This window comes from Chiroxiphia lanceolata, chromosome 5 (assembly GCF_009829145.1).
Source record: "Chiroxiphia lanceolata isolate bChiLan1 chromosome 5, bChiLan1.pri, whole genome shotgun sequence".
In the NCBI taxonomy this organism is placed as follows: domain Eukaryota; kingdom Metazoa; phylum Chordata; class Aves; order Passeriformes; family Pipridae; genus Chiroxiphia; species Chiroxiphia lanceolata.
In genome coordinates this window covers 73,852,429-73,867,865 of record NC_045641.1, presented here as the reverse complement: position 1 = coordinate 73,867,865, position 15,437 = coordinate 73,852,429, and the positions used below count along the sequence as shown (strand labels likewise).

General features: G+C 42.0%; 1 protein-coding gene across 4 annotated transcripts in view; it reads right to left on the bottom strand.

Annotated features, from left to right (window-relative positions):
• Window positions 1-501: 501 nt before the first annotated feature.
• The window catches only part of PARVB (parvin beta), a 50,668-nt gene continuing 35,732 nt past the window's right edge, over window positions 502-15,437 (bottom strand). For all 4 annotated transcript variants that reach the window (XM_032688915.1, XM_032688918.1, XM_032688917.1 and 1 more), the window contains exons 7-13: window positions 14,857-14,915; window positions 13,104-13,123; window positions 11,767-11,828; window positions 10,466-10,534; window positions 8,818-8,919; window positions 6,820-6,892; window positions 502-3,467 (exon numbers count right to left, since the gene is read on the bottom strand). In XM_032688915.1, coding sequence (XP_032544806.1) covers window positions 3,391-3,467; window positions 6,820-6,892; window positions 8,818-8,919; window positions 10,466-10,534; window positions 11,767-11,828; window positions 13,104-13,123; window positions 14,857-14,915 — 462 coding nt within the window. In that variant the 3' untranslated portion in view covers window positions 502-3,390. The remainder of the gene's footprint in view (window positions 3,468-6,819; window positions 6,893-8,817; window positions 8,920-10,465; window positions 10,535-11,766; window positions 11,829-13,103; window positions 13,124-14,856; window positions 14,916-15,437) is intronic.

The window sequence follows — 15,437 nt, the reverse complement described above, 5'->3', positions numbered from 1 at the left end:
ATAATGCATTTTCCTGCTTCCCCACACAGCCCTGCAGTATTGGAGAATCACTCCGTGCTCTCTCCATACCGGAGCAAAGGGAAGCACACAGACATTTTCAGTGTCACTCCAGACTTCCCTGAGCTTCCCAAGAGCTCTGTAGGCACAAACTGGCATGCCAGGATTCCCTCCTGTGCAAGAACTGGTTCCCAAGCCTTCTAACAGGCATCAGAGAGTGAAATTCAGTCGCTTTTCTCTTGTGGAAGGAAAAAGGTAAACAAGTTGATCAGATCCAGTAGCTGAGCAATAATAATAAAAAAGCTGAAGAAACCTACAGAAGATGTTATTTGTGCTGCCCACACCATCTCATCATCTGTACCAGGGCCAGAAACAGAGATCACTGCTTTTCCAGGTGAGCACAGACCATCCTGTGTCTAAGATCCTTGATGGCTGAACTTCACCATTCAAAAGTTCTTCCCACAGACTTGTCCAATTAGCAAAAAATAAAAGATGGAGAAAACATAGTGATCATTATTTGTTTATTTGAATAAATAGTACAACTGTCACAAACCATGCATAACACTCCTGCTGTGAATTTTAGCAAACATAGCATTGCATTGTAACTTGCTTACAGTACACAACTCTTATCACTGTGCTGGGTGCCTCCAGCATGTGACAAGCCCAGAATTTTATCTGCAAGGCTGGTTTTTAGTAGTTAGAAATCCAGAGTAAACACTGTTAAAAACAGTAGAAAAGACTCTTAAAAAAATACATTAATACTGAAAGCACTGGGACGTGGAGAAGAGGGCTAAGAAATCCTTTAAGGTTTAAGGTGATTAAAAAAATCTGCCACTGTTGGTTTTTCATCTTGAAAACCAGAATGCAGCTGAGGAGTGTCTGAGCTTCTTCTGTGGTAACAGAGCTCAGTGGAACTGAGTATGTCCAGTAAATGCACCTAAAAGTCAAGTGGTATGGACTGGAAAAGACAGACAGACATTCATTAACTACTTCCAAACGTGGAAGCTGCAGAGCATCCAGCACTCCAGGTGAACCCAGCAGGATTGAGATCTGTCCCACTGGTACCCAGGGAACAAATGTCAAACCCCAGTAACACAAAGAGATCGTGAATAACACGTTTAACATCGACTTGGCTTTCTGAGAGGAAAGGAAGCATCACACATGTAACAAAGAGGCAGGACAAAAGCAGGTGCTCAGAGAAGCTTTACCTACATTGCTCTTCCTGGAAACTGGACTCATTGGGATGAGGCTCCAGTTCAATTAAATCTGCCCTGCTCACAGTCCTGTTAACAATAAATACAGTGTCTGCAGGAACAGTGGGTGGGAAGGAGCCAAGGAACGAGTGTTTTCCCTGTGCAATGTTTACTAACAGACTTAAAAACATAACAGAACGTGGTCTGACACCTGCCCCAGACTTGTTCAGGGCATCCAGCCTGCAGTCCTGGCTGGGACATCAACATAAGGCTGCAGTCCTGGCTGACAGGGATGTTCACATAAGGAATGTTTCAGGCTGCAGCAGAGGGACTCGGGGTTCTGCAGAGTGACCAGAAATGCAGAAATGAACAAACTCCTAAAACCTGTCAGTACATTCACGTCTGCTCACATGCCATGAAGATGCCAGCTGTACAATGCCATCTCAGAAAGAACCATCCCCAAAGCCAAATCCCTCTTATCAATCTCTTCTTGTTATTTTCTGTTTGCTTTTGATATTAATATTGCTCACAATTTAAAAAACTAAACTCTCTGGAGGTCTCTCCCAGCAACTCAGAGAATATAAACAGCACTGGCCCTTCCACGTCACCTGAAGGGAGGTGGGTGGAATGACAACTCTTTAACAGGCTTGTTTCCCACAGATAACACTGCATTAAACTACAAATCTGAGAGACTTTCAGTTCAATCACCTCCCAGCCCCGTGATCCCCTTGTTTCACAGCACAGAGTTCACACCAATGTCCTTAACTTGCCAGGAGAGCTGACCCACGAGCCTCTGGTACCTCTGTAAATCTCCTCTGTAATAACTGCTGGGGTTATGGCAGTTTAGTGGCCCCATCTGAACTCCAAGTCCAAGTTTTCTGGGCTCTGTATAAACAGTGAGAAGTCAGCTCCTTCCTGAAGCACAGGCAAGCAATGATTCCCCAGAGAACCTTACACAGCAGAGGAGATCTGAATTTTTCATGCAAAGAAAGGGCAACTTCCTTCCATCTTTGTTTCAGGGGAGGTGACCCAAGGAATTCAAATGCTAAAGCTCAGAACCCAAAAATATGAAACAAAAGCAGCAGAAGCCCATTTCTCTCCCTTTGAGATGAAAAAATGTTTAAGGAGGGAAGGAGAAAATCCCAATTGTAAAATTATACCATTCAAAGATCGTGGTTCCTCTTGAACCTGAGTTCAAGGGTAAATAATGTTTGGTGTAAGAAATCCATTTGTAGGGGAAGAATATGCCTACTTATGACAGGATTCAAGTGAGCTCATGGAGCAGAGCAAACCTGCCTGTTTATAAAAGCCTGACCCCCAGAACCCTACAGCTGCCAACAATTCCAACAGGAGTAATCTGACCCTTTAACTCCTCTATGCAAAATGAAGAATCAACCTTCAGACTGCCAAGCTCATTATTTCAGAAAGGACTGGGGGCAAAAGGCATTAATCCAGTCTGTGCCTGTCTGGCCAGCTCCTGACTGGCCTGACTGAAGCTGAACGGGTAACAGTGGCTCTAGCAACCAAATTTCTCCTAGAAAAGAGATAAAATAAAAATAGACATAAAAAAAGTTAGTTGGTCATCCCATTACAAGACTTATTCTGTGTAAACACTGAATGGAAATAACACTGAGTAGAATGAGGTGAAAAAAACCCAAAACCTGAAGCTTTTGCCATGAGCTTCAGGTAGTGCCTAATTCCCCTCAGCCCAACCCACCCAAGAGAAACCCTATTTAACAGAAAAGGCTCAGTTTGTAAATAAATCCCACTGCTGATTTTCTATTTTCAACACTATTTCAAAATCATCAAATGCCAGTGGCAACCAAGGAGTGTACAAAAGAAAGCCTAGTGTGGAATCAAAGAGTCTCCAGCCATGAGGAAGGTCTTGTGTTTTCCCTGCTTATTAAAGTAGTTAGTGGTATATTTCCTTTATCAAAAGCACACTTGTGGGTTATAACAAACAGCAGATCCAATCTTCTGGTAAAAGTGTGACATACCTACACATTTTCAAGTGATGTAGAGAATACACATGCACTGTTTTTAGTGGAATTGCCATACAAAGAACTACAGACAGACCACACCAAGTGCAGAAAGAATGCATGAAGTGGAGCATAAGGCACAAGGGGGACGTGCAGAGGGTGTGTTTATGGTCATTTCTGCCTTGAAGGATGAAGAGACCTCAGCAGGATCACTTCCAGGATCACTCAACGTTCTTGTACTTGGTGAACAGGTTGTACAGAACCCTGAGGGTAGACTTCAGGTCCAAGTTGACAACATCTGTGGGAGAAAAGGAGAGAAATCCTTACCCTGCATTTTGTTTTCCCTCATTTGTCCCGAAAGGAACAAAAGCCCCCAAATCTCTGAGCTGGAGGGATCAGCAATAAAACCCCCCCAGAGTTCTGATCTCCCCAAGTCAGGCCCTTCCAATGTCCCAAACGATGTTCTTACAGTCACAGGGAGCTTCTCTGGAAACAGAAGAAAGGTAATTCCCTTCTCCATCTAATACTGGTTTACAGAGAAGATCTAATTCTATCAGAGACCTGGAATAAAGGCTTTGGGAAATGACCAATGACTTCCCTGGCCACAGGAGGAGTGAACACACCTCCTGAGGTACCAAACCTCACACACCCACAGCTCTGCAGGGGTATAAACCATGAATAAACAAAGCAGGAGTTCTCAGCAGACTCAAAGCTTTCAATTATTTAATATCCTTTCTTACCACACTAGGCCAGGGAACTGGTTCCATCCTATTACTGTAATAAATGCCCAAGAAATACCAGAGACATGTAATGCAGGGACTATGGGGGGAGGCACAGCACAGAGAAGGCTGAAGGAGTAGAAAGAAAGGTTGGATACAATATGTAAGAAAGGAGGAGGAGAAAGAGGGGAGAAAAGGAGAAGAAAAGAGGGAGAAAAAGGGGACAAAAGGCAGAGAAAAGGGGGAGAACTGGATAACACTCTAACCCCCACATTTCATCTGAGATTTTCAGTAACCTCTCAGACTTTCTCTCTACCTTTCTTCCTATACTATTTTACATACTTCATCTATGAGTTTTAGTTTGCATTTGTAAGAGAATCTTCCCCTGCCCCAAATAAAGATCCTAACTGCTGTGAAGTCACACACCCTGAAAAAAGAAAGGTCCTACCTGGATAACTGAAAATGAAAGACAATTCTAATTTTTCCAAGAACAACAGAAAGTTGCTCACTACCACAGCATTCTCAGTACCAAGACCCAGTTCCCTCAGAGATGCATTTAAAATGTAAATTTAGCCATAGGAAAGAACACACTGCATGTTTTCTTATTTTCTTTTTCTTTTTCTGCATCTTCCAGTGGGGAAAATTCCACCTCCATTCCTTGACAATGCAGACCGAAGGTTAATTACCTTCACTTTTGTAATTCTAGTTTGCCACTTTCCCAACTTTCAGACCTTGTTATGATTTTGTTTGCTGCATTAAAGAGTAGAGAGTATGAGATGCATCCTCCCTGTGTGGGCTATTACAGTGTTCCTTATTGATCACTGTCTAACAGGCATTCCCAAAAATAAGCATATTCCCAGCCTCCTGTTTCTTATTTTAGGATAAAACATGCACAGTCATAACACTGCCAACAACAACGAATAAAATGTTAACTGAAAGTGGCCATAAATCATAAAAACAGTTTAAAATATTCCATTAATTTAAAACTTTCACACTCCCTAACAACCTCATTAGGGGCTAATAAATTAATCCACTAGAACATAGTTCTGCTGCAGTAATTCAGCATCAAGTCCTGCTGCAATAATTCAGCATCAAGTCCTGCTCCTGGCTCAATCTACTGAATTTTGCTGGAAAAAGAGAGACTGGGAGATGATGTGCATGCTCCTATTTTTATTTACACCTGTACAAAGACACACTCAAATATTTAACAAGGCCTCTTTCTTGCAAGCACTGCAGAAAGCAGTGATTCTAATTCCAGAGGCATTCACTGCCCAATTCATGCTGAAGGACATGGATGCACCTGACAGGTTTTCCAGGCCACTGCAGCACAAACAATGGATCAGCATGGCATTAACAAAGCACACCACACACAGAATCTTTTGCAGAGCCTCAGAGTCTCTGCCAAACTGAGTTATTGTTTCAGGAAACATAAATTACATGGCAGTACTGACTGTCAAGACCTTACACAGGATTCCATGAAACTCTGGTGGCAAGCCATACCCTGTCCTCTCCACAGGAGCAGTTTTCCAAGAGCAACAGTCAGTTTTACAGGCAGTTCCAGCCACCACATCCCAGGAGCACACTCACTCCAACAGCTGGGAACCACCGGGAATGGGGACACACAAAAGGGGAAGGAAAACACACAGGAGACTGTACATCCTGCAGCAGCAAAAAGGAATATTCTGGGAGCTAATTTAGCTCTCCAGCTTCTATTCATAATTAAATCTTCAATCAGTAAAGCACTTAAACATAGTCTGCTGCTTATTGAATCTGCACACCTCGTCCTGAGCAAACAAAAGATCTGCTGTAGTGCTCTGCCATTCCTGACAGTGTAAGGATACAGGAAAGCCTTATGGGAAAGTGGTCTCCTCTGTTGGGTCAAATGATAACAACAACAACAAAAAAATGACAAGTTTTCAACTAAGTCAGTCTTCTCCTAGGTTTTTAACATTTTCTCTCTCTAAAAACAGGCTTGTCTAGCTTACCTGGTCTCCTGCTGCATCTCCTTAACCCTCCCACTCAACAAACTGCCATCCCTGCCTGTGTATTCCTATTTCTCCAGTTTCCTTGTTCTCCTCACACACCCACTGACTGAGCTCCAAGAGTCAGGACACACCTTTACTTTCTCAAGTTAGTGTCTTGTTTCACAATATTCTTCAGCAGCATCTTTCATCCCCAGATTTAAAACAAGATACACTGGCATTTAATATTGTCTTTTGTCCCTCACTGTAAGCAGCTCCACTATTTGTTAATCCATTTATTATCACCACTTTGTCTCATTTTAAGTCAGAGTAAACATTTCTTGGGGGCTCCTCGTTTTTCTTTGTTCTGAGGAAGCTTCTAAAACACACACAGTTTGTAACAGCAGGCATAAGAATCGCTCATTTAGCAGTCATAAAGTTTTAATTCCTCTTTTCATCCCTAGTGCAAGCAACAATGCAGACATCACCATTAATTCATTTCAAGGTTCAGAGGCTTTAAAGGGAAAACTCAGTTTTTCAGATCTGACTCCCACGTCCACATAAACCAAGGAGATAGTTTGCTCCTGGTTCTCCAAAAAAAAAAAACCCTCAAAAGCCTTTCAGTTATCTGTCATGGAAATCTGATCACAGGAGTCCAAACCAGCACTGGCTGTAAGAATTATGAGAATTAGACCATACAAAGCTTTCTGCTTGGACTCTTTTGCAGAACACCACCTGAATTTATAATATAACACTGAACAGCTCTTGAATGATTCACTAAAGCCAGACTTGGACACCTCAGTGAATCCATTCCAGACAAGGAACACGGGTAAGGATATACCCCAGACACAGGTCATGAATCCTTTGGAAAACTGTCAAGGGCTCCATTTACAGCTCCACTTTGTGGTACCACTGCTCCTGTCTTCAAATGCACTTGAAATGCACCTGCTATTATAAAGCATGTCCATACCTTCAGGGCGAGCCTTTGGTTTCTTCAGTCCTCCATCCTGCATCAGCTCAAAAGCAAAGGAAACATTATGGACCTGAAAGAGGTAAAGTGTTTAGAATCTCACAGTTATATAGGCATTAAAAACCTTTCCTCATTTTTTTAAAATGTTTTATTCTCTCTAAACTTCATGCAGACAATGGTAATTCTGTTTAACTCAATATTAAACACTGACACGTTTAATGGGAAGTACATATGAGTGGCTAAGAAATAAAAGCTTGTAGGGTAAATATTCACTTTTGATAGAAAGAAAGTAATTTCATATTTCCAAATTCAGCTGTAGAAATGTGATGGGTCCCACAGGAACTGAGAAACCCCGTTAAGCCCCGAGCTCAGTCTCCATGGCAGAGGCCAGAGAGCTCCCAATAACCATTACAAGATAGAGACAACAGGGAAAAATGAAAGAAAGTAGGTGTCTTCTTTTAACCTCTCATTTGAGGAAGAAACAGGATTTAAAGAGATTTGCACAGCAGATTTCTTGCCCATGCATTATGAATTCTGTGCAGTTTTGTTACTGCAAGTGACAGTCCTGGAGATACAGAGCAAGGGAAGGGGAGATTTAATTACAGCCACTCATCTTGAAAATCAGGGAGTTATGCACACAAAGCTCCCCTACAACAAGGAAGAAAGGCCACTTTCACTCACACTTATTGTTCAGGACTTTATTAATCCCTTTTTACCTGCTGCAGGTCCTCCTCTTTCATTGTTACAAAACCAATCCCTTTCAGTGTGAAAATACTTTCTTCTTTCCCAAAACCACAGCACCTGCCTCTCCTTTGATTTACAAATCTCCATCTCTCAAGGCAGAGTCTCCACCCAAACCCACAACATCACTTCAGGAGTACTTACTAACCTTTGTGAATTTAAACCATTAATAACAAAATTGTAACTCAACAGGTTACAGGCTGCAACTCAGCACCCTGCACTTCTACAGGGGCAAAAATTCAAGATACTGAGATTAAAAAAGAAAGGCAAGAGAAAGCTATAAAGGAGAGCTTGTGTAAGATGTAATAGATAATAATTTTCCCACTTGCTCTACCCAGTTCCTGTGCAGCATTCAACATTCAGAATGAATCAGTATTCTGTTTCCAGGCACCAAACACACACAGATGCACATTTATGTCCAAGGAACAACTGCAGACAAAGTTTTGGGTTCAGATCAGCTTCAAAACATGTCACCTGTAAGCATTCAACATCCAGTTTCTAACCCCACAACAACCAAAGATCACAGCCCAGGTTCCACCTCTTCTACTTCATACACTTACATAGCAAATAATGATATTTATTCATCTGGTTTGTAGGAGCATTCAATAAACTATCACATAATACTATGTTGTTTTATAATGTTATATGTAAGTTATTTTATTCAATAAACTACAGGAAAAGAACAGGTATTAGGGAACTGATCCTGATGAGATGAGGGGGCAGTTTTAAGGGATGACATCCTGTGACCTTGGGAAGAAGCTTTACCTCCGTGTCAATCCCAGGATGCAGCAAAAGCTGAGCTTCCCATATCTCAACTTTTCTCTCTCTTGCCTGTTTACACAGAACATACAAGGCCAGGCACCAACTCTGCTGTCTGGCACACAAAACCACTTCAGGCAGCACTACAAGCTAAAAAAAATCACTTTGATTATGCAAAGTACTCTCCAGTACAAAGTGCTCATTACTGATTTATTCATTCTGATTATTCATTTATTTATTTATTATGTGTTGTTTGGTGCTAGTGACAGAATAGCTTTCTTCCTCAGCTACTGGGAATTTGCCCATTCATTTCACAAACAACTTTTAGTGGTTTTAACCATCAAGTGTCACAGCCAGGGCCTCTTTGCCACAGCTCCTGGAGAGAATATACCAGGTTATTCTGGTTTACCTGGCACAAAGGGAGAAGATGCAGCAACTGGAAAATACCACGTGACAACAATGCAAAGAGAACATGGAAACAATGGAGTTTCTACCCACCTTCTGATCAAAACTTTCAGGTGTTAGGTAGAAGTTGTGAAGTGGAACAAAATAGTCTTCAAGGAGACCCATGAGCAAGACCAGGTAAACACCATCTGCAAACTAAAGAGGAATATTGCTGACATTCCCAGGAGAAAGAAGCTGTTTGTAAATAACAAGGAGAACAAAGAATGCTTGGCCCAAATTATTCATTTTGATTTCTACCCCTGTTTTTTTGCTGGCACAAAGGTGTGCGATGGTTCAGGAGTCACCAAGTGATCCTTTCAGTCCCAGCAGGGAATGGTAACAAGCATTTAGGGCTTTGTTTCCACCTGCCCAGGGTGAAATCACCAGTGCAGCTGAGCAAGAGAAATCACTTTTAATTTCTCAAGAGCCTGTTGACAGAGCTGCTCTCTTGTCTGTTCTCTAAAGAAAAGGAAAATAAACCACAGGAGGCTTTCTCCCTACATCTGGTAGCACAATTTCCCCTCCTCTCATGTCCTGAGCAAAACAAGGAAGCCCATCAGCAATCGTTAGAGCATTAACCCTTGCAAGATCATATTTTATTATAATTATTTACATACAGTAAATAGCTCTAAGCAGAAAAAATTAAAGCAATTCACCTGTGAGTGATCTACAATTTGTATTCCTCAGTTGTGCAGAATATCTGGTCTGAATAGGCAGGGACTGAAAAAAAGATCTTTCTCTTCAGCCAGTTATCTATTTACTGAGGTACTGAATACTTTAGGGTGGGGTTATGTATGTTTGTCTGTTCTTGCTTTCTTCACGTTCATTTTATTTGCTTGTGGAATCTTGCTAACTTCTCTACAGTATTTAAGAAAGCTTTTTTTAATTAAAAAAAAAAATGTCCCGGGAAAACATGTTTTCAGATTAAATACTCCCAGTCCTACTACCACAGTACCTGGTAACTGGAACAACAATTGTGTGTCTTGGACATTCAAGTCTTTGCCCTTAATGAGAACTTCAAATTAAGTCTTCCCTGTCACAAGTAGGAAGTTTAACTTCACAAAAGAATTTTTTTCCCCCTAAAATAGGTTGTTTAGAGTTTCAGCAAATATTAAATAATATCCTACATACTTGGGCAATACAATTCAATGCTCATACCAGACAGGATGACTCCTGACTGGCTAAGGGGGGAAATGTTACGTATTTCTAACAGATTTCTCACTTGTGATCCTGATATGGCACTTGTGACATCCTCTAATATTTTCAAAAATAAACTGCTGGGTACCCTTAAGGCCTTCAGCAACAATTTGTTGTGACAGATCAGATCCAGTCACCCCCTTATTTCAGCAAAGCCATAAAACAGCAGTGAATGAATAACTGGTATTACACCAAGCCAAGCTCAAACCAATTACCCACTCTCCTGGTATAATTCTTTAGATGCTGTGCTTTTTTTGCTGAGACAATAAGATAACCATCTCTCCACAGTTCAGTGAACTCTGGAGAGAAGATCTGCTTCTGCTTAGCCTGAAAAATTGCTTAATTTTATGTTTAAAGTGAGAACTACCCCACTGACACTGAAATCCACACTTACTTAAAGTTTCCAAGCTGCTCCAAGATTCCACACCTTAACATGCCCAAAGAGAAACAGTTCCATAACAAGGTATAGATTTGCAATTTACAGATTACACACAAAGTCTCCTACCTGGGTTTCCAACTCTGTTACTTCCAAATTCAGTTTATTCAAGTGTTTGTTCACAAAGGTGATCAGAGACTACGAAAGAAAACACCAGAGACAGTGATTCAGACACCACACCACGTGAAAGGGTTAATATATAACCTTTTCAGACTTCTTTTTAAATGATAAATATGGGTGTGGGCTGTTTGCTTTTGTACAAATAAGTACATAAAACTGAAAACAACTCAAGAGAGTCATTTTTGTTGCACCACGTGCCAGGACTCACCAGATGGTGCTATCACACACAGCTCACTGTATCAGCTTCCTGAGCACACAGAGCAAACTCTAGTGACAGAAAAGAAGCTGAGATGACATCAGTGCTTGGAGACGAAGCAAGCAGGAGCATTCCCTGTCCACACTAATCTTTTCAGGTTCCAGGAGAAGCTCCACCAGCTGGGAGCAAGGCACGAGCAGCACTGAGCTAAAAGTGGCCTGAGAAGATGCCAACAGCACACACCTCTGGTTCCTGGGGGGATGTGTGCAGATCAGTGAGCAAATTACAGTCAGGATGGGATTTCTACTCCAGACACAACATCCTGCTCCTCCAAGGCAGTTCTGTGCTGAGGTACTGAAGCACTGAGATCTGCCACCCCGCTCACACCACTTCCAAAGGGACACGGAGCTGGGTGTGAGCACTTGGAAGAGTTAACTCAGCTCTCTATCAGCTTAAAAACACTTTTCTAGAAGACACTTCAGACTGGAAAGATAAAATCTTCGAGAGACATCAAAGCATTACTGTAAATGCACACAGCCTCTACTTCATACAAAGGGAAGGGACAATTCACAACCCTGATCTTTGCACGGTTCTAATAAATAGCCACGCTGGAACTATCTGATCAACATGGAGCCTCTTCCTTATGTCTTCCCTAAAACAAGGGCTGGCAGAGAGAGATAAACAGCTACATGACCCCTCTGCTCTGTCTGACACAAGAGCCATCTGAAAAACAAGTCTGGGTGGGTGTGCTGTGAGATGATGCTCAGCCCTGGGGGACAAACCAGGGGACCAGATGAATTAGTGCTCAGCAGAAGAGCCCTGGGACAAAAGCAACTCTTCTCTAAAAGCTTTGCATTTAGCAAACTTATTTATGGGTGAATCACATCTCAGGGTGCTGTGGAAAACACCAGCTGGCTTTGAAACAGTGCCCTTTGGGGGTAACTCTTCACTGCTCCAGATTCCCCCTTCTGTTACTTGCTGGATGTTTCTGAATATCTTTCAAAAAAAAAAAAAAAAGCAACATGGAAAATAAAACTGGGATTTTGTTTCTTACCTTTTTGACCACGCTGAGTTTGTCTGGTGCGTGATCAAAGAGTGTGTCAAAGGCATCACGCTCTGGTTTGAGGGGAAAAAGAGAATTAAAATCAACACAACCCCAACAGCCAAGTGTGGGAAGCAGGTTATGTGTCTAAAGCTTAAAGGTTCTCCTGAGAAAGACACATAACAAGAGACCCAAGCTAAAAAGTTACCACCCTGTTCTGGTGTTCAGCTAAATGCCAGAGCAAACTATGCTGGGAATTTTAGAGGCAACTGAAAATAAACATATCATTCACTGATTTCCCTTTTTTTTTGCCATTCGTAATTGGAACACAAAATATTGAGGTGAAAGAAAAACTAAAATGAAACACAAATTTTGACTATGCCCCAATCCTGACTTAAACAATAGCTATGGCTGCACCCACCACTCAGTGTCAAAGTCAGATATTAATTTGGTTAACTAAAAATTACTGGTAGTACCTGTGACTTTAGTAAAGCTCAAGACTGAACTCCACTGAACAGTGTATGAAGAGCAAAGCTCAGCATGAAGATTTAAATTATGTTTAGACCTTCCAAACATCGCAAAAATAATATCTAACCCAATCTGTTTTTTAACAGCTTTTCCAAGATCCACTTCTTTTTATTTACAGCCCATATTTTAATAGTTTTCTGCTGTTAAATAAACAAACGCATTTATTATCCAAATTTCTTTGGTTTATTAAGATATTTACCCCCAAAGCCCCTTGACTTTACTTATTTTCCAAAAGCTTTATTAATGATTTATGGCAATACTCTGCAAGAGGGGGATGGTCATGTTCACATGTTCTAATGAGTGAATAAAGAAAATTGATTACTTATTTTTCATCACACACAGTCCTTTACGTGAGCCCACAGCTCTTAGATGAGAAGTGACTTAATGCCATGAAAAAAACCTAAATGCAATCTCTCGGCAGCAACACCAAAAAACCCCCTGGTTTTTGTTTAGAAGACCAGACCTACAGTTGGTCAGGCCTAAATTCTAAGTTCTAGTGAACACAGAGAAGCTGTACATGGCACTCCAGACCTCAGTGTCTTTCCTGTAGTGAGGGGCTCCTGCTCATTATTCACAAATTAAACAGAGCAGAGACTAGTGTAAAGGGCACAAACAGTATCCTGGAGGGTCTGGTTCCACCCATTATGCCCCACATCCATGTGGAGAAACAAAACCTGCCCCCTCAACACATTCCAACCCCCATGGAATTGCTCAACCCGTTGCCTTGATCTGCTGAAAGAAACCAGACCAGATGTCTGTGCCTGACACAAATAATAATAATAATAAATAAATAAATATTCAGAGTCAACTTTGTTACTCACCAAATCTTCCCATCATCATCCTGCAAGTCAGAGCATTCAGAAATATCAGGTTAGTTCATGAATAATTACTTTGAAAAGACAGGCTCAACAGGCCTTTTCCTGCAAGATTTTTTCTGCTTTTCCCAAGGGCCAACCACTGCTACCAAAGCCAGGAGGCTGAGCATGTCACAGACCAGACCCAGCGTGCTACAGGAATGTCCCCAGAACACCAGTGATGCCAGGGGGGCACATTTGAAATGAATGGAAATGTGTAATTATATTTTACACATAATTATGTTTTGCACATAATTGTGATTTCTTATCCGTAACAACTTTGATGAAGGAGGGTGAATGAATAAATGTGTTTCTGTGCACATTTCCCACAAATACAGGCACCAGTCACTAAACCACACAGCTCAGAAGCACAGTTATCTGTCCCACTTTAACCTGTTTTCTCTGAAGAAAGAAAACATACACCATATGTGGATACTGTGTAGATAAAACTGCCAAACCTGAAATATTTACACAGCCAGTGACATCAGCAGACATGTGCAGATGTTTATCAGCTGAGAATCAGGCCCTGATTTGCACAGAGGAATCTGAAAGCATGCAGTGAATGCTGGATTTTGCTGACCACTGCATTTTCCACGGCTAGTCTTGTATCTGGGCATGCAACACATTAAACAGCAAACCTCTTAATACTGTGTAATATTAATAGCTTCACAAAATATATGTATAAACACACATGCAAATCTGTAAACATCTTGCTAAAAAAAGTGCCTAAGCCCCAGCCTGCAGATTACATCTTACAAACCACATCTGAGGGAGAGGACAAGCCAAGCCCCATTGTTCAAGAGCACAGGAGTGAGGGGAGGAATCTTGGCCCACAAACCCGAGGCAGAGCTCTGATCCTACAAAAAAACCCCACTATGAGACCTTTAATGTCCATACAGAGACATTATGATCTCATTTTTGAGCGTTTCCATCTGAAAGATCTCCCCCCCCCGAGCTCAGCCACATGGTACTTCATTTATCTTCAAAGCCAGGGGAAGCTGAGCCAACTCTACAGGGAGCCAATACTCTGATAATCTGAGGGAGGGCTCATGTAAGCCCCTCTTAGATGAGTTGCCTTCAGGCCACGTGAGGGAAAATCTCAGCTTTCATTTGCAGCCAAAATGCGTGTCTAGCCTTCTCCTTACAAAAAAGGACTGTAAAAACATAAAGCAAAGTACTCTGGTGCAAAAAACTGGGGAGGGAATGGGGTTTATTTATTCAGTTTGGTTTTGCTGAGCTCTACTCCTAAGCTGAAAAGGGAGATCTCTGACATACCTCTCAAAGCTGAAGTGATACCCCGTTTAAAACACCCTTACAGTTTTCATGGGGTGTCCCTTCAGTTTTGAGAGATACGTCAAAGAATTGCCTTTTGTCAAACTAATTCTTCCCCAAAATATCTACAGTAGCCCCTCACCTGAGAGAGAAAACAGTACTAGGTAGAAATCAGTTAAATATATATATCTGCCTCCAGAAGGCAGGGGGGGAAAACCAGCTCTCAAAGGTCACTTTTCCATTAAAAGCTTCCGTGACACAGGAATTTCCAGAGGACACTTCTCCTTTGTAACATATTTCCAGAGACCAAGTCATTTCTATAGAGTTAAAAAAGCACCACTTTGTTAATTTAGCAAGGACTGGGGGAGAAGATTAAATTTATCTTTCATCTTTATAAATTTGGTCTCACATCAGGCACCAGCGACACACCAAAGTGCTTCGTGCTTACTCTGTCGTGGTCGTCAGCTCCTCCGAAACATGAGTGGTCTGCAGGAGGCCTTCACGTTTCTGGAAAGGAAGACAGAGTTAGAAACTTGAGAATTTAGGAAAGGAGAAGCTCCTTAGGGGCCCTGCAGCGTTCAGAATGCCCGAGGAGAAAACTGGATGAAGCACACTCCTTAAAAGCTCTGCAGAGGGAGAGGTGAAACCGCTGCCAGAGGAGGACTCACTCCCAGCACGGTGGCACTTCTCAGGCTGGCAGCCAGATGGATGTTTGAGAAATGCATATATCCACCTGTATTTGCAGCCAGCTAACTCACTAACAATCCTCCTCCAGGGACTAGAGTCAACACTGTGCCTGGAACACAATCTGAGGAGTGTGTCAGCCCCATCTCAAATCCCCCAAGGGATTTGAACATTCAGGTCACGGTGTCAACCAGCAACCTGACACAACTGGCAGCCTGACTCTCCAGAGAGGCCTGGGGCTGAAATCACAGGGATGGCTGCCCCCAGACCAGGGGTGTGCTGGCAAAGCTCCCCAGGCATGAGGGTGGCTCTCACACACCTGACAGGAACACATCCTCCAAGGAA